Raw genomic sequence first — 17,168 nt, 5'->3', positions numbered from 1 at the left:
ACGCCCTTATCCAGGGCGACAATCGCAAGCAAATACAAATACATTCAAGTGTTACAATACAAGTCATACAATAAGAGCAAGATATGAATATGAATTTAGATATGAATACATAACAGAGAATTTTAAATGAAGGTCTCTTTACCATGCACCTATATATTTTGTTCTAGTTCTAAGTAAGCCCTTAAGAGTGACAGAAATAATGTAAACTTTTTATTTACAATTTACAGCTACCAGTAACTTAACAAAATGCGACCTTTCAGAACTAACCCTTTTGGTGCATTTCTTCTAAATGATTTTCCCAAAAATGATAATTATTCATCGTACATTATTGTACATACTTGTTTTCTCAATTTAATTCTGTATCTTGTTTAAACTAAGATTTAGGGCCCAATTCGATTAACTTTGAACTGAGGAAAAATATAAATGCATGCAATAATAAACACAGTGAATTTGCTTAAACATTTATTTAGAAATGTCCTTATCGAGATGGCTTAGCTTGAATCAAAATTCAAAAAGTGTCAGTTTAATGTGTAACCTGTTCCCCTGCAACACTCTGCACCCCTAAAAATAATTCCACACCATGCACATCCATTCACAGTGTAGGTCTAAAATGTGTAGTTCTGAAAGATACCGTTTTAGAAAACAGTATTTTTGTTTTAAAACCTGCTATGTGGAACTATACTAAGTTAAATAAATCTCCAGATGAAATGTCTTGGTCCGGAGTGAATTTGTACCCACCCCTTAAGGGTCTCCTTTTCTGTTAGTAACCAACCAGCTGATTCCCCTACTGACTGACATGCTCTCAGCCAGTAAGATGACTTGACCATGAAGACACTACTGAGGTGAACTGAATTATGAATTGCAAGGGTAACAGATCTCCTGACAGGCTAGGCAAGCAAACTGAGCAAACTTTCTTTCATCCAGTGTAGTACCAGATGTCCTGTTTTTAAAAATAAAAACACATGTTTGCTATGATGTGTTTATTTCAAAACTTCCCATTTGAGACAGATATAGTAAATTCAAGTGTAGAGCAGGTAAGATTTAGGAAAATATTTTGTTGTGAAGTGACAGCAAGTACACGGAACCTGTGAATAACAATGATATACAGCTCTAGCTACATACATTGCATGAAAATGTCCAGGCATTGTACAGATCAAGCACTATCGTGTTTGCGGGTCTTCCTGTGCCATCATTTCTTTAACCTCTGATTCGTCCAGCTGGTCCTCTAGCTGGTCCCTCTCTTCAGTATACTCTTCTTGATTGGATTTCTCCAGCAGGTATGTCTCAGGGGTGATATCATCATCAAAGTTGTACTTGGCTTTCTTTTTCTTTATGGTCTTCTTTTTCCTCATCTCTGCCAGAAACTCCTGCTGCTGCTCTGTTAAGCTGGAGTCTATAGGCTCTGTGAGCTTTTCTGTGGATCTCTTCTTGTGCTCCATGATTTGTCTGTTCAGTGCTTCATGGTCGATTCCAAACAGGTTTGATGAGGTTGAAGTTTCTCTACAGGAGGAAAGTTAAAGGTTTTTAAACAACTAAAAACCATATCCCGCCAACTATATAAACAACACATTACAGGGTTCTATACTGTGCACTCACCTACAACCACATAATGTCGAATAGCATCTCATAGCAAATGCCCAAGCACAGTTTCATTAACATTAAATAAGTGGTTCCCAAGTATAGCCTTCACCACAACAGTATAGCAGGCGTTGGTATGTTGGCCTGCAGTATGTTCCAGCATGTGGAACCATTTCTTTTAACAAATGTTCATGCAAATTTCCAAAATATAACCTATATTAGCCAGCATATGTATATGTCATCACGTCAGTACAACTGCCAGTCTGCTTACCTCCGATCATTCACGACTGAAACAGAATCCCCTGTGCTCTCTTGTGGCCCAAAGTCAGCAGCCTCCAACAATTTTTCAACCTTAAGAAAGAAACAGTTATGACAATTATAAACCATACAGCTGGATAATTCCAGTTCAACTACCTACAGCAAACTATAAAATAAATGAAAAACATCCAAGTCAGGACCTGCCAAATATATAATGTAAAAGGTTCGTACCCACTTGAGTTCGTTGCCCCTTTAAGAATGGACCCGGCACACAGAAATGGATTTTTTAAAGCGCGTTTGCGCAATTTTTTTAATAAACAGGAACAAACAAAATACACCAAATCAAAATAACACCTAGCTCTTCTTGAGCACTAACTCGACTTATAGGAAACACCCTGACTAACGCGGGACAGCTAAGCTGTTTACCCGTCTTCACAAACACACTGGTTTAAACAGCACTTACTTTCTCTTCTCTTGGCTACTCGGAGACAGCGCACCTACTGCCTCCTTCCACTCAGCAGCCCCGAGCAGACTGCTTGTTCTCCTTTTAAACTCCCGCACCTGGGCTTAATTTCTAATAACGCCCAGGTGCGGAAGACAATTAATAATAAAACAATTAAACAATAAACAAAACAATAAAGCAACACAAAACGGTGCATTCCCACATGTTTTTTTTTCCTTGCAGGGAGGTTAACCCCCTCCCTGCCGTCTCTCACAACCCGCTATATTACATTTCCCCCCCCTTGTCTTTCCAAGACACCGGCCATGAGACGGCCACCTCCTCCCCTAAAACATAACCACCCACCCTCGAGTCCATAAATGTCCATTTTCGCCCTCCTCCACGGGCGAACTCGAGGGTGGATCGGTCCACGTCCTGGGTCAGCCAGGTAGGGACCGCGCACCGGCGACAAGGGACCCCACCGGTTTGTCAGGGGCGACCGGCACGACAACCGGGGCACTGGAGGCTGCAGTAGCGGGCAGAGGTCTGCAGCTGGGACCCAGTGCAGCGACGTCCGGTCAGCAAGGGGGAGCGACGCAGCGACCAGGGGGAGCGTACGCGACGTCTGGGAGCAGCACAGCGACGTCTTAATGTCCGGGAGGAGCGGAGCAGGGGACCAGGTGGAGAACTGTGCCCGATCCTGCCGACTCCTGGGCTCCAGGTCAAGTGAAGGGAGGTCCAGGCTAACCGACAGGGTGTCCAGGAGCAAGGGGTGAGGGACTGGACGCAGCGACACCGGACTGGACCGTAGGGGTGGTGGTCGGGGCTGTGGTGTAGGTACGCTCGACACCTCCTCCCTAGGCTCCGGAAGCGGCAGCTCCTCCCCTCTGGGCTCTGGCAGCGGCAGCTCCTCCCCTCTGGGCTCTGGCAGCGGCAGCTCCTCCCCTCTGGGCTCTGGCAGCGGCAGCTCCTCCCCTCTGGGCTCTGGCAGCGGCAGCTCCTCCCCTCTGGGCTCCGGCAGCGGCAGCTCCTCCCCTCTGGGCTCCGGCAGCGGCAGCTCCTCCCCTCTGGACTCCGGCAGCGGCAGCTCCTCCCCTCTGGGCTCTGGCAGCGGCAGCTCCTCCCCTCTGGGCTCTGGCAGCGGCAGCTCCTCCCCTCTGGGCTCTGGCAGCGGCAGCTCCTCCCCTCTGGGCTCTGGCAGCGGCAGCTCCTCCCCTCTGGGCTCTGGCAGCGGCAGCTCCTCCCCTCTGGGCTCTGGCAGCGGCAGCTCCTCCCCACTGGGCTCCGGCAGCGGCAGCTCCTCCCCTATGGGCTCTGGCAGCGGCAGCTCCTCCCCTTCTGGCACTCGGGACGGCTGCTCTACCTCCCATTTCTGGAGCAGCCGGTCCAGCTCTGTAGGCTCTGGCTCCGGTAGCCCTAGCTCCACTCTCCACTTCTTGTTTTGCTCTTCCTGAGCAGCTGTATTTCTTTTGATCTTCTCGATCAGTTCTTGAAAATCCATTTTTCTGGGTCTTAGGGGCGCCCACACTTTCTGCCACCAAATGTAAAAGGTTCGTACCCACTTGAGTTCGTTGCCCCTTTAAGAATGGACCCGGCACACAGAAATGGATTTTTTAAAGCGCGTTTGCGCAATTTTTTTAATAAACAGGAACAAACAAAATACACCAAATCAAAATAACACCTAGCTCTTCTTGAGCACTAACTCGACTTATAGGAAACACCCTGACTAACGCGGGACAGCTAAGCTGTTTACCCGTCTTCACAAACACACTGGTTTAAACAGCACTTACTTTCTCTTCTCTTGGCTACTCGGAGACAGCGCACCTACTGCCTCCTTCCACTCAGCAGCCCCGAGCAGACTGCTTGTTCTCCTTTTAAACTCCCGCACCTGGGCTTAATTTCTAATAACGCCCAGGTGCGGAAGACAATTAATAATAAAACAATTAAACAATAAACAAAACAATAAAGCAACACAAAACGGTGCATTCCCACATGTTTTTTTTTCCTTGCAGGGAGGTTAACCCCCTCCCTGCCGTCTCTCACAACCCGCTATATTACAATAAATAACACATTAAATTATATAACAATCTGTCTGCAGTTCACTTTAATGGGATTCCAAATCCTGCCAAAGAACCGATGCAGTTTAAGTCAAACTCAGAGCCGAGTGGCACTGACCTGACTTTAAAAAGAAATTAAAAATTAATTAAATCAGGATTTAAAAGAAAGCCCAAGTCCCTCTTGTCATATAGTAGCTGTAACTTAAGGATGCTTGAAGACTTGGAGAACAGCCTTTACTATTGTAGTATAACATCCTCAACTTGGTCTAGGATTTGACTCACTCATTTGAGCATTATCCCAACAAGCATTTCCTATGGTCAGTAGTTATGGCCTAAGTATATCATAGGAAATGCCCATACATAACTAATCAAATTAAACAATTAGGTGTTTAGGAAAAGTAAGCCACTCCATTCACAGTTTGTGGGATGATTGGTTTTGACAAATTCCTGTCAAATGTGCCTCTGCTATATGTTGTAGTGCATAATTAATGCATCAAGTGTACTAGGAGATAACCACATTCCAAGAGAATAAGCAGGCTGGGGTCAGGATACGAGTGAAGGACTTGTACTTCACTTATTATCAAACACCTCACCGTTTAGGTCATTAAAATAAGGGAACTTTATTTTATTCTCTTTTTTCAACCTACCTCTGATATTGCTGCATATTGTTTGTCTTTAATAAATGTCACAGGGGGGACACTGCCAAGGACTTGGCGAGTGATGAGAAGATATCTATAAAAAGAGAGAAATTAAAAACAAAATAATGAAAAGGTAGAAAAGCAACGTAAGGTTCCTACCCAAAATGTATTTATTTACTTCAGAACCACTGACATTTACTTCAATTACAAATGTATCTGAATGTACAACACAATACAGCCATTAGGGGGTGCCTCAAATCAATGTCACCCTGCCTTACTGAAACATGCCTTGCTTGTAAATAAAATGATTTGTTGTATGAGCAAAACCTAGTAATTACCTTATGCGAGGGGCACTCTTTTCCAGAACTTGCTGAATTAAATCATCTTTCTCAGACTTCCCACTTATCTTCCAGTACACACGGCAGGAGGAGAAATCCAACGGCAGAGAAACCTTGATAGTGAAAGAAAATAAAAATCCTAAGCATTATTAGTGAAAGTCAGAGTAATGAAAGCTGCGCAAAAACACAACATACATGTAGTGCAATACAGAAATAAAGTACCATATTGTGCCCTTTGCCATGGAACCTCTGGACCATGGTTGTTCCTCGTGAGCTGAGCATATTAGCTTCAACAAAAGTTTTTGTTTTTCATCCTTAAAAATGTCTCCACTGCTCTGCTAACTCCACTGGCTCCCGATCACCGCTCACATCCAGTTCAAGACTCTTGTACTCAGCTACGGATGCCTTGACCAGACTGCACCCAGCTACCTCCAGACCCTCATCTCTCCCTACACCCCCACCCGACCTCTCCGCTCCACCTGCACTAGAAGACTGGCTGTACTTCCTCTACGTTCCACTGCCCCCAGAGCCTGCTCCTTCTCCACCCTCGACCCGTAGTGGTGGAACGACCTTCCTATGGATGTCAGGACTTCCCAGTCCCTGACCACTTTCCGACACCTCCTCAAGACACACCTCTTCAAATAACACCTGTAAAACTCAACTCTTCCCTTCTGGACAATATAGCACTCTGCCTTTAATGCACTTATCTTTTCCCTATTTTACTGTATTTAATCCTGCACTTAACCCAATCTGTAGTATTTTGTATTTCACTTGCACTCGTATCCAACCCTGATGTAACTATCAACACTGTTATCTGCTCTTGAACTGCCCCTATATCAAATTGTACTGTGTTTTGTATTTGCTCTGAAGGTCTGAAGTCACTTAAATCTTGCTCTTAATTGTACTGTAATTCTTGATATGTATTTTTTTGTCTACAACTGTAAGTCACCCAGGGTAAGGGCGTCTGCTAAGAAATAAATAATAATAATAATAATAATAATAATAATAATAATAATAATACAGAAGCACCTGCCTTACCCCCTGAGAGGATGGCCACACCCAGGCAGCCATGAGGCAGCTAGCAGGGCAATGAGAGGAAGATAACATTACCTTGTCCTATCCCTGCTCTAACAATAAATAGTGTTGCTTATCCAGCGTCTTCCATAAGCAATGACATGTAACCCCAAAATATGAAAAACATTAAACGTACACTGTATATTTTACTTGCCTTTGAAATTTCAACTCCAAGGTCATAAAGTTGTGGACTAACTTCATAAGTGCTTATCAGGTCTGTGATTGCCTTGTACAGGATGGTGTTCAGAGTTCTCATACGGATACTGTCTTCTCTGCTGCCTTTCTGGGGTGATGATGTACGCTTCAAAACGGCCTCCAAACTGGATGGTTTGCACATCTAAGACACCAGGAAATGCAAGTAACATGCAGTACATATGCCACGCATAAATTTAGACACATGTAATACCATACAATTACAAAAGCAATGCAGGTATTAGCTGAACATTTTGTGACATGCATATTCCGGACAGTTATATAAATAAGAACTTGTACAAATAACACCCAGACCATTTTAATTCTGTGGTTTGATCTACAGTATATGGAGAGCATGTTCAATAACTCTTGAAAACTGAATTCCCTTCGCCTCTTCTTATTGTATGGCAATACTTGTTTTTTCTACACATATAACAAAAAAATCCATGTAAGTGTATCTACTAAATATGATGTGACTTTAAAACACAACAGCAAACAAGTTAAGTTTAAATCAACTAACCAGTTTAGATCCAAGGGTTGGGCTTTCGTACCAAAACTTCTTTCTGCAAGTAAACCGGTTTAAAATATATACGTTATTATATGATGTTTTATGAAAAATACATGTGTTACTGGATTCTATTTTTCGTAAACTCGGCAAATAATAGGTTTAATTTTTTTGTATGGAAAACGGATCTTAAATACGTACATTTCTAGAATACTTGAACTTAATGGAAAAGACCTCAATTTGAAAGTGTTCAGTATCTGCAACATGTATCTTTGAAAAGAAAGGACTTCAGGCTTAAAATGTTTGGTATTTTCATCGTCATGATACTGCATAGGGTTGAAGCGAGACAACATTCTCAATACACTGTGTCGACAGCTTTAGTAACTCATCTTGGACAACGGTACAGTCGCTGTCCTTACAAATTACACACATTGTCGTTGGTGCAGATAATAAACCTGGCCATCAACATGCATCGCTATTCAATTACTGGACTTACTTTGTTTTTGAGGCAAACTTTTTAAATAATTTGTTGTTTCCACACTGAATGCAGGACGTGTGAATGTTGCTTTTCTGGACATGGTTAAATTGAAGTTTATTCAAACAATGTTCAGTTTTTACGTAATTCCTCAGAACCTGATAATTATATTCCCTTGGGTGTTCGGCGATCAGATTCTTAGCCACTGTCCTGCTACCGCATTTCGGATCTACTAAATATTTACAGGCACTAAACCAAACCTTTGATCCAAACATTGTATCGCCTGCTTAATATGGTCTGAATTGACAGGCACACAGATATTAAAACATGTTATTCAGCCACTTGTAATGTCTAGCACGTTGCAAACGAAAGCAATTGACTGATGATTGAATCGTGTTCTCTTACTTTATCAGCGTATTAAGACCATCATCAGGGCTTACTAACGCCGCCTATCGGACGGGAGTACCAATAAACCATCATTGAAACCATGAAAAAAAAATACCCTCTCCCTTTTGTCCCTTCATCCTACCCTTTTCTGCCATCTGTTATATACTGTACTCCCTCTTTACTTTCCCACACTTTATAACTATAGGGAACTTGCATGCTAATAGTATCTCACAATGCTAATTTATCAGCCTCATCGCATATCTCGTTGCCCGGAGATCAGGATGCGCCCTAATCCATGATATGCCACTGCCGATCGTGGACGGGAGTTCCCAGGGGGCGGCGCACAATTGGCCAAGCGCTGCCCGGGCGGGGAGGGTTTAGGTCGGCTGGGGAGTCCTTGGCTCACCAAGCACCAGCGTCATTTGTGTCGTCTGCAAATTTAACGTGTTTCCTTACTATACCAGAATCTAAGTCATTAATGTAAAATAGGAAGAGCAGTGGACTATGTGGTCCAGTGGTTAAAGGGGCTTGTAACCAGAAGGTCCCTGGTTCAAATCCCACCTCAGCCACTGACTCATTGTGTGACCCTGAGCAAGTCACTTAACCTCCTTGTGCTCCGTCTTTCGGGTGAGACGTAGTTGTAAGTGACTCTGCAGTTGATGCATAGTTCACACACCCTAGTCTCTGTAAGTTGCCTTGGATAAAGGCGTTTGCTAAATAAACAAATAATAATAATAGAGGACCTAATACTGATCCATGTAGTACTCCACTGGTTACCTCGCTCCATTTTAAGGTTTCTCCTCTAATCAGTATATATATATATATATATATATATATATATATATATATATATATATATATATATATATTAACTTGTATTACTATAAATATTTTGTTTTCATTCTTTTTTTTATCTCAGGTGGAAATTTCAGCAATGAAAACAGGTATACGCTTGGTTACAGTACACTTAACTCATACAGTCAAGCTGTAATAGGTCATTTTAAGAAAAATAAAGTAAGGAAAATACAGACATTTTGAATTTATTTATGAAATATAGGTGAAAACATTACTGCCTATCACCGTTCAGTTCAGGGCGGTGAGCGTCGGATGTAGTAGCCACTAGAGGGTGCAAAACAAACGACGTTGAAATAATAGTAACAGAGTTAGTTTGATAGTGACAGAGTTAGTTTGATAGTGACAGAGTTAGTTTGATAGTGACAGAGTTAGTTGTATGGGTTAGGTTTAGGGGTAGGGGTAGGTAGAGGTTAGGGATAGGGTTAGGGGTAGAGGTTAAGATTAGGGCGTAGGTGTAAGGTTTAGGGGTTATGTGTAAGTCACATATGATGTGGCACAGACAAATAAATGGTGTTAGTAATTGTAAATGAGGTAAGGTGAATGAAGGAGTAACATGGCATTTAGTTCAATTAGTTCTGTTGAAGAAGTTTTCCCGGTTTTTGGATAAAGAATAAAAAAATAAGATGTGCGAGAGCAATAAGAGTTGCAGTTGTATGTATTATAACGGTACAGCTGTATTTTGTTTTACTATATTTTTGTAAATAAGTTTAGATTTTTTTTTTAAATTTCTGTTTTTTTTTCTTCTTTAAATTAATATAATAATGGTCAAGGATGAGAAATTAGGTAGATTTTTGTGTTTTTGAGTGTGTGAGTTAAGTGTACCGTACCCATATGCTTAAAGAATAGTATAATTCTACTTCGGTATGCAGTACAAAGAATTCAGAATAAAAGTGAACATCAATGTATTTATAAATGCGCTTATATTTGTGGTAATACGGTGCCAAACAAACGTGCCAGTCCCTTTTACATGACGTAAAGGAAAGCGTACCTTGGCTGGTTGCGTTCACAAATAAAGTGGTACAAATTTAATACAAAAAAAATTGTAGACTACTCACGAAGTTGTTCTGAACGTTTGTATATTTGATTTTGGATTTGTTTTATCTCGTAACTTGTCCTTTTGCAAGGTAAGGGTCTTGTTTTTTTCCTAGTCCAAATGGCCTCGTCTATTTCGTTGACAAAACAAAAATAAAACTAACCAATCCATGCTACAACTGGAAAATTAATCATTATATATATATATATATATATATATATATATATATATATATATATATATAATCCAGAAAACTTAAGTTAAATAATACGTACGATAATTTGGTTTTGCATTTCAAGTAACAGTACATTTTTACATGTATACTGTGTAAATTATTACGGTACGATACAGTTGTTTACATAATGTTTGTATAACTCGAGGAATTACATTGATGTTTTATTATGACGACGAAAGAAATTAAGATAAACTAGTCATTATTTAACAAAAAAGTATGTGTTTAGTTCAGTGAATGTCAAATCCCAGGAATGTACATATTACAGTGCTGGCGGAAGATAGAACATTCTAGGCCAAGGCCGGAAGTAGCCGACTGATTTCGTCTCTGTTATGACCGGGCGCAATGTGGACTACCTTATCTAATGCTTATTGGGGTCTGTAAAAACAGCTGATTGAATATAGTTATTGTTGTGTCATCTGCCTGAAAAGTGATTTATTTTAATAAATTAAGTAAAGTATATTTGCTAATCCTTTTTCTTTTGTACTTCATGTATCTTCCCATTTAGAAAACTAGCAGAATCTATTCAAGATGTCGTACATGTTGCCTCATCTCCACAATGGCTGGCAGGTGGACCAGGCCATTCTGTCAGAAGAAGATAGAGTTCTGGTGATTAGATTTGGCCATGACTGGGATCCCACCTGTATGAAAATGGATGAAGTGTTGTACAGTATTGCTGAAAAAGTATGTCTGGATTACTTATGTATGGCATAGACGATGTAAAGCAGATATTTGAGACTTCATGCGAAAAATAGCCCCCCCTGGAACAAATTTAATTGATATTACTAGAATAAAGAGGTCCAGGAGTTAAGAGAAACTTTGCAGCCTTTAAAGAACTATAAACAGAATAATATATTTTTCTATGCTACATAATAATTTGAACTTAAGTCAAATTAAAGTTTTTTTTTTTTGTAGGTGAAAAATTTTGCAGTAATTTATCTTGTGGATATCACAGAGGTGCCAGACTTTAACAAGATGTATGAATTGTATGACCCTTGCACTGTTATGTTTTTTTTCAGGTGAGTTCATTTAGTTTCTTGTTTAAGAAAAAAAAAAGTAAATATTTCTTTCTTCTAAAGCTGTATTTTGTGTAAAAGACACACGTATAGCGACTTCAACCCATGCCTGTAGGTAAAGCTAATACCTGGTTACAGTACTTTTGACCTCTAAATTGGTGATTCTCAAACTAGGGTCTGAAAAGCTTGACAGCGGTGCCCAGAAAATACTCATAGACTTCTCTTATAAATCAACATGTAAAGTGGTCTTTCTCTGTTGGGGTGGCAGATGAGCCAGTAGTATTTTCTTGTTTGTGGTTTTACCTTTTCCTCAGTTTTTCAGTTGGAGGTCCCTATTCAAAATCAGGTTTAAAAATGTTTGTTTTATCTTATCCAAACTTGGCTTTATAACTCCCTAGTGGGTATGGTGGGAATTTAACATTCAATTAAAAAACATTTTCTTTTTATTTTTTATTGAAGGTTTAATTATAAATGCACTGATCATGTTTTATTTTTTTCCTTTAGGAACAAACACATCATGATAGATTTGGGCACTGGTAACAACAACAAAATCAACTGGACAATGGAAGACAATCATGAGATGATAGACATTGTAGAGACAGTTTATAGAGGGGCACGTAAAGGACGAGGTCTGGTGGTGTCTCCGAAAGACTACTCTACCAAATACAGATACTGATTCCAATGGGTCCTTGTCAGAGTTCCAGCTTTTTTCAACATTGATGTCACATTTAGCTGGACAGAAAAAAAATACTCTTGTTTGTTTTGGTTTTACAATTCTTTCATGCCTTTTGAAAATTAGCATTTTGGCTTGTATTTTGGATACAATAATGGCAAAGGTGTTGGCTCAGTAAAGTCATAAATTGTTCCTTTTGTCTCTAAGTTGCCTTTTTTTTTTTTAACATAGCTTAAGTGAATTTCTGTTCCAACATTTTCAAACAATAAACAGCCTTCATATTTAGGAGTGTGATCCCCCGATTTAGAAGTAACACTTAAGTTCATCTTGCTAGAAGCTGTGTTAAGATTTTCCGATGTTTGTTTTTCATGCAGTAAAATACTTTGTTTAATTATATTTTGGCACGTGTGGCTGGTTTATGTTAACAGGCTGTGGAATGGTGGTGGGTAATTCACTGACAAACACAGGAGACAGACGGTTTAATTGAAAACACTGCACTAGTGCCCAGTTTTATTATTTTCTGTATTTTCTGTTAGCCCGCAGAGGGCGCTGTTGTCCGTGGCCTTGAATACCGGCAACGTTAAACAGGACCACAGAAATACCAATACTGGTAAACAGTTAATACTGGCGCACTTACAGGTGCTCTGAAATAATAAATAACAAAAGGTGAAAGAAAAGGGAAAATAAAACACAGTAATAAAACTATAAAATAAAGGTGCTGCTTGGGTTGTCGTCCTATGCTGGTATGCACTATACACTGGGTTGGCCAAGATTCCCCTTCTGTTCATACACGTTTCCTCGGATACGTAACAATTATTTTTACTATTTTCTTTCTCTGGGCTGGCTGGCTTCCTCAGTCGTGCTTGCCTATTGTGGTCGCTTGCTCCAACCACTGGCGTTCCTGCCTGGTCTGTGTTTACACTGGTCTTCTCAGCTAGCGTCTCTGGGTATTCCCAGTCATGGCCACCCGAATGCATAACCAAGCGCAGTACTTATGGGCCGAGCAATCCCCCAAGGCCCGCCTCTCAGCCACTCAGAGAGAGGGGAAGCCAACACACCCTCTTCCCCACCTCTCTGTGTCACTGCCATGACTGGCAGGCGGATCTATGAGGCTGCTGCCCCCATCCTGCAGTACCCCGCATGCGCCAGACAGTCAGGACAGACCTCCCCTGTTACACAGGCCCTGTAGTGTTTTATATAAACTGTGATCTGTTTAGGTAAACATCTATTATTAATCTGTTTTGCACAGAGGGTTAATGGAACATCAGACTTCCTCTGAGACACCCAAAATGACCTGCACCTTTACACAGTTTCAAGCTGTGTCACATTTCCTTTCATCCACATATTTGATGTCCACTTTCTCAGAGGTAGGTTTTTAGCTTTACAGTGATTTCTGAAAATGATGCACTTGTATGGTCTAATATTATGTGGCTGAATAAACCTTTGAAATAAACTACAGAAGCTTCAGTAGACAAAGCTTCTCTTTCATGAAAAAAAAACAAAAACATCCATTACATTTAAAGACCAGGTACACAGGCATAAAATCATTCTGAGTGGCATTAGAATACAGTATATATTTGTAATTATACTGGATTTGCACTTTTGTTCATGGCATGAATTCAATATTTCAGACTAAATCTAAAACTGACATGCACCATAATTAGAAATGAACACTATCAAAATAAGTTACATTTGTTGTTTCAGTAGATTGTAAGGCCACACTGGGTTTCCATAACAGAACTGCTTTGACCTGATCTGTCTGCAAGCTGTTTTCAAATTTGTTCTAGATTTTACATATCATTCTTTCAGCATACCAGTATTTGGGGTTGGAAAACTTTAGCAAATCCTGTTCTCCAGAATTAAACTTTTTTTGTATTACTTTTCTTTCTTGCTTTCAAGGATAGAGAGGACTTCCCGAGTGTTCTTTTACAATGAGGCTTCTGTCAATGTATGTTGGATTTGATGGAAAGTTTTTTAATAGACTTGTTCATTTCCTTCAGCATCAATTGGCACTCTGTCAGCCCCATTTAGAATTTCAGGCTGGCAGAACCTAATCTCTCCAACTCATGCTAATGGTAAACATTATGTAATAAGACTCCAATACGCTGGACGCAAGAGCTGGGTTTTAAATCTGACTGCAGAAAAAAAAAATGGTCTGAACACGAATGCTATGAATATATTGTACCGGTAGGGAAATACTAAAGGTTGGTGAAATAATTAATACAGAAGCTTCAGCAGACAAAGCATCTCTAGTGAAAAAAGCATCCATTGCATTTAAAGACCAAGTACACAAAATGATACATACACGTGACCTTTGAGTTTGGTATTATGTCTGGTTGCAGATTGGATTGTAGACTGCAGATGGAACCGGCTGCAGCTCCAGTTTGAATTTAGAATGAGAAAAGATTGAGTTGTACAGACCACTTTCATGATGCAAATGTGGCATATACATTATCTGGGATACCATTTGCATTTCGTACATGTAAAGGATAGGTCATTTACACAAAGTTGTGTTCTACCTGAATTTTTTTTGTCCAATCATAATTTAAATCTTTGCTCAACTTTATGATTTATAGTCTGGTTTCACAGACCCCATAAGCATTAATCTTCGATTACCTAGTCTGAAGCCCAATGAGGTGTACTTTCTCCATCTGATTTCCCTTCCCAAATGATTAGTGCAAAAGCAATGCAACGCTTCCTGTTGGCCTCCAGCCAATATAGGCAACTTGGCTCAACCAGATTTAGAACCATTTAGAATTAAATATTCAATTGCCAGTTGTCCTGAGGGAGTCTCATTTTGTTCAGAATGACATGTCTTTCTGGTTCATGTATACAGCAATCACACGACTTTCCACCCCTTTGTAGTGAATTCCAGTACAATACAGTAGAAAGACTACAGAATAAAGGTTGAACGTCGAGGTATTTATAAATGCGCTTATATTCAAGCTAATACGGTACCAAACAAACGTGCCCGTCCCTTTGAAGTGACGTAAAGGACAGCTTATATTTGGCTGGCTGGTTTGCTGGTTGTACGCACAATTAATTAAAGTGGTAGACATTTAAGAAAGATGCTTATGTTTTTTTGAAGTCTAACCACGAGGTTCTACTGGAAATTTGTGTGTTTGATTTTGGATTTGTTTTTATCTCGTAACTTTTCCTTTTGTAAGGTAAGGCTTTTTTTTTCTTCTTTGTCTTGTTTTTTTCCTAGTCCAAATGGCCGCGTCTGTTTTTCGTTTACAAAACAAAAGTAAAAACTAACCAGTCAATGCTACAACTGGAAAATGTATTTAAATATATACATTCTAAACCCAGAAAACTCAAGTTAAATAATACATACTGTAATTTGGGTTTGCATTTCAAGTAGTACATTTTTCTCTTAATTGTACTGTAATTCTTGATGTGTTTTTTTGTATACAACTGTAAGTCGCCCTGGGTAAGTGCGTCTGCTAAGAAATTAATAATAATAGTGTAGTGTTTAAATTATTACGGTACGGTACAGTTGTTTACACATAATGTTTGTATAATTAGAGGAATTACATTGACGTTTGATTATGGCTGGACGAAAGAAATTAATATAGTCATTATTTAACAAAAGATATGTATTTAGTTTAGGAGCTAGGATGTTTAGTTAAATGAAGTGTCACATCCCGGGAATGGTGCCGGCGGAAGACAGAACAATCAAGGCTAAGGACAGAATGGGCCTACTGATTTCTGCTTTGCAATTATGATCGGGCGCAATGGTTGCAATCAATATGTATGTACCACAATATCCTGTTAGTTTCACGGACCTTGATTGTGGACTACCTTATGAAATGCTTATCAGGGTCTGTAAAACCAGCTGATTGAATTTAGTTATTTTTGTGTCATCTGCCCTGAAAGTGATTTTATTTTAATATAAATTAAGAAAAGCTGTATTTTCTAAACTTTTTTTTTTTTCTTTACTAAATTTATCTTCCCATTTAGAAAACTAGCAGAATCTATTCAAGATGTCGTACATGTTGCCTCATCTCCACAATGGCTGGCAGGTGGACCAGGCCATTCTGTCAGAAGAAGATAGAGTTCTGGTGATTAGATTTGGCCATGACTGGGATCCCACCTGTATGAAAATGGATGAAGTATTGTACAGTATTGCTGAAAAAGTAAGTCTGGATTTATGTATGGCATAGACGATATCAGACAAGTCATGCAAACATTTTAAAGAACTAGAAACACAATAATATTTTTTTGTGCTATGCAACACTTAACAAAAGTCAAATGTGGTGTTTTGTTTTTTTTTACTTTTTTTTTTTTTAGGTGAAAAATTTTGCAGTAATGTATCTTGTGGATATCACAGAGGTGCCAGACTTTAACAAGATGTATGAATTGTATGACCCTTGCACTGTGATGTTTTTTTTCAGGTGAGTTCATTTAGTTTCTTGATTTTTTTTTTTTCTTTCCTCTAAGCTGTATTTTGTGTAAAAGACACCCATGTATCCAAGATCTCGTGACTTCAACCCATGCCTGTAGGTAAAGCGTCTACCTGGTTACAGTGCTTTAGAGCTCTCAGCTAGTGATTCTCAAACTGGGGTCTGAAAAGCTTGACAGTGGTGCCCAGAAAATACTCAGACTTTTACAAATCAACATGTATATTTAACTTTCAAAACTGGTCTTTCTGTTGGGGTTGGAGACAGGCCAGTAGTATTTTCTTCTTTTGTGGTTGACCTTTTCCTCAGTTTCAGTTGGGGCTCCCTATTCAAAATCAGGTTTAAAAATGTGTTTTATCTTATCCAAACTTGGCTTGCTAATTCCCTAGTGGTTATGGTAGGAATTAAACATTTTATTGAAGGTTTAATTATAAATGCACTGATCATGTTTTGTTTTTTTCCTTTAGGAACAAACATATCATGATAGATTTGGGCACTGGTAACAACAACAAAATCAACTGGACAATGGAAGACAATCATGAGATGATAGACATTGTAGAGACAGTTTATAGAGGGGCACGTAAAGGACGAGGTCTGGTGGTGTCTCCGAAGGACTACTCTACCAAATACAGATACTGATTCCAATGGGTCCTTGTCAGAGTTCCAGCTTTTTTCAACATTGATGTCACATTTAGCTGGACAGAAAAAAATAATATTTTAAACTGAATGTTAAGATTTTCCAATGTTTGTTTTTAATACAATAAAGTACTGGGCTTAATTCTATTTTGGCACATATGACTGGTTTGTTAACAGGTCCTCTAGTGTTTTGTATCAACTGTGGTCTGTTTTGCACAGAGGGATAATGGAACATGATTTCCTGAGACACCCCAAATTACCTGCACCTTTTATAACAGTTTCATCTCTATGAATGTTACCTCTCTGCAGCTGCCTCACTATTCATCTCAAGTAGTACACTATTACTGTACATCTGTCCTAAAGGAAATATTGTATCTGT

The 17,168-nt window shown here is 39.6% G+C and overlaps 3 protein-coding genes across 5 annotated transcripts; 2 read left to right on the top strand and 1 right to left on the bottom strand.

Annotated features, from left to right (window-relative positions):
• Window positions 1-965: 965 nt before the first annotated feature.
• rbfa (ribosome binding factor A) lies at window positions 966-7,944 on the bottom strand. Of its 2 annotated transcripts, XM_033992396.3 has the most exons (7): window positions 7,576-7,944; window positions 7,095-7,137; window positions 6,537-6,719; window positions 5,309-5,421; window positions 4,980-5,064; window positions 1,850-1,929; window positions 966-1,500 (listed from the first exon to the last, which is right to left on the bottom strand). In XM_033992396.3, the coding sequence occupies exons 1-7, from the start codon at window positions 7,827-7,829 to the stop codon at window positions 1,161-1,163; spliced, it is 1,098 nt and encodes a 365-aa protein (XP_033848287.3). In that variant the 5' UTR covers window positions 7,830-7,944; the 3' UTR covers window positions 966-1,160. The 2 variants fall into 2 exon arrangements, 1 of the variants encoding a protein (XP_033848287.3); XR_009315269.1 differs by lacking the exons at window positions 4,980-5,064; window positions 5,309-5,421; window positions 6,537-6,719; window positions 7,095-7,137; window positions 7,576-7,944 and adding an exon at window positions 2,300-4,972 and having other exon boundaries at window positions 1,489-1,500.
• A 1,802-nt stretch (window positions 7,945-9,746) lies between these two features.
• Window positions 9,747-12,146, top strand: LOC117394863 (thioredoxin-like protein 4A). Of its 2 annotated transcripts, none has more exons than XM_033993517.3 (4): window positions 9,747-9,920; window positions 10,570-10,745; window positions 10,977-11,080; window positions 11,582-12,146. In XM_033993517.3, exons 2-4 carry the CDS (start codon window positions 10,593-10,595, stop codon window positions 11,751-11,753), a joined length of 429 nt encoding a protein of 142 aa, XP_033849408.1. In that variant the 5' UTR covers window positions 9,747-9,920; window positions 10,570-10,592; the 3' UTR covers window positions 11,754-12,146. The 2 variants fall into 2 exon arrangements, with proteins under 2 accessions (XP_033849408.1, XP_058868738.1); XM_059012755.1 differs by lacking the exon at window positions 9,747-9,920 and adding an exon at window positions 10,295-10,437.
• Window positions 12,147-14,737: 2,591 nt separating this feature from the next.
• Window positions 14,738-16,936, top strand: LOC117394862 (thioredoxin-like protein 4A). Its single transcript, XM_033993516.3, has 4 exons — window positions 14,738-14,917; window positions 15,714-15,889; window positions 16,044-16,147; window positions 16,621-16,936. Exons 2-4 carry the CDS (start codon window positions 15,737-15,739, stop codon window positions 16,790-16,792), a joined length of 429 nt encoding a protein of 142 aa, XP_033849407.1. The 5' UTR covers window positions 14,738-14,917; window positions 15,714-15,736; the 3' UTR covers window positions 16,793-16,936.
• Window positions 16,937-17,168: the final 232 nt, after the last annotated feature.

Source organism: Acipenser ruthenus, chromosome 3 (genome assembly GCF_902713425.1).
Source record: "Acipenser ruthenus chromosome 3, fAciRut3.2 maternal haplotype, whole genome shotgun sequence".
NCBI lineage: Eukaryota > Metazoa > Chordata > Actinopteri > Acipenseriformes > Acipenseridae > Acipenser > Acipenser ruthenus.
Note: the sequence above shows the minus strand (reverse complement) of the source record. Positions and strands in the feature narration are given on the sequence as shown.

What these genes read in the sequence shown, in the direction of transcription:
- LOC117394863 (XM_033993517.3), top strand. Translation starts at nt 10,593, where the DNA reads ATGTCGTACATGTTGCCTCATCTCCACAATGGCTGGCAGGTGGACCAG. An exon ending in TGTACAGTATTGCTGAAAAA is followed by an intron (nt 10,746 to 10,976) that starts GTATGTCTGGAT and finishes TTTTTTTTGTAG; the next exon opens with GTGAAAAATTTTGCAGTAAT. An exon ending in ACTGTTATGTTTTTTTTCAG is followed by an intron (nt 11,081 to 11,581) that starts GTGAGTTCATTT and finishes TTTTTCCTTTAG; the next exon opens with GAACAAACACATCATGATAG.
- rbfa (XM_033992396.3), bottom strand. Translation starts at nt 7,829, where the DNA reads ATGTTTGGATCAAAGGTTTGGTTTAGTGCCTGTAAATATTTAGTAGAT. An exon ending in AAGAGTGCCCCTCGCATAAG is followed by an intron (nt 5,065 to 5,308) that starts GTAATTACTAGG and finishes CTCTTTTTATAG; the next exon opens with ATATCTTCTCATCACTCGCC. An exon ending in AATATGCAGCAATATCAGAG is followed by an intron (nt 1,930 to 4,979) that starts GTAGGTTGAAAA and finishes TTCTTTCTTAAG; the next exon opens with GTTGAAAAATTGTTGGAGGC.
- LOC117394862 (XM_033993516.3), top strand. Translation starts at nt 15,737, where the DNA reads ATGTCGTACATGTTGCCTCATCTCCACAATGGCTGGCAGGTGGACCAG. An exon ending in TGTACAGTATTGCTGAAAAA is followed by an intron (nt 15,890 to 16,043) that starts GTAAGTCTGGAT and finishes TTTTTTTTTTAG; the next exon opens with GTGAAAAATTTTGCAGTAAT. An exon ending in ACTGTGATGTTTTTTTTCAG is followed by an intron (nt 16,148 to 16,620) that starts GTGAGTTCATTT and finishes TTTTTCCTTTAG; the next exon opens with GAACAAACATATCATGATAG.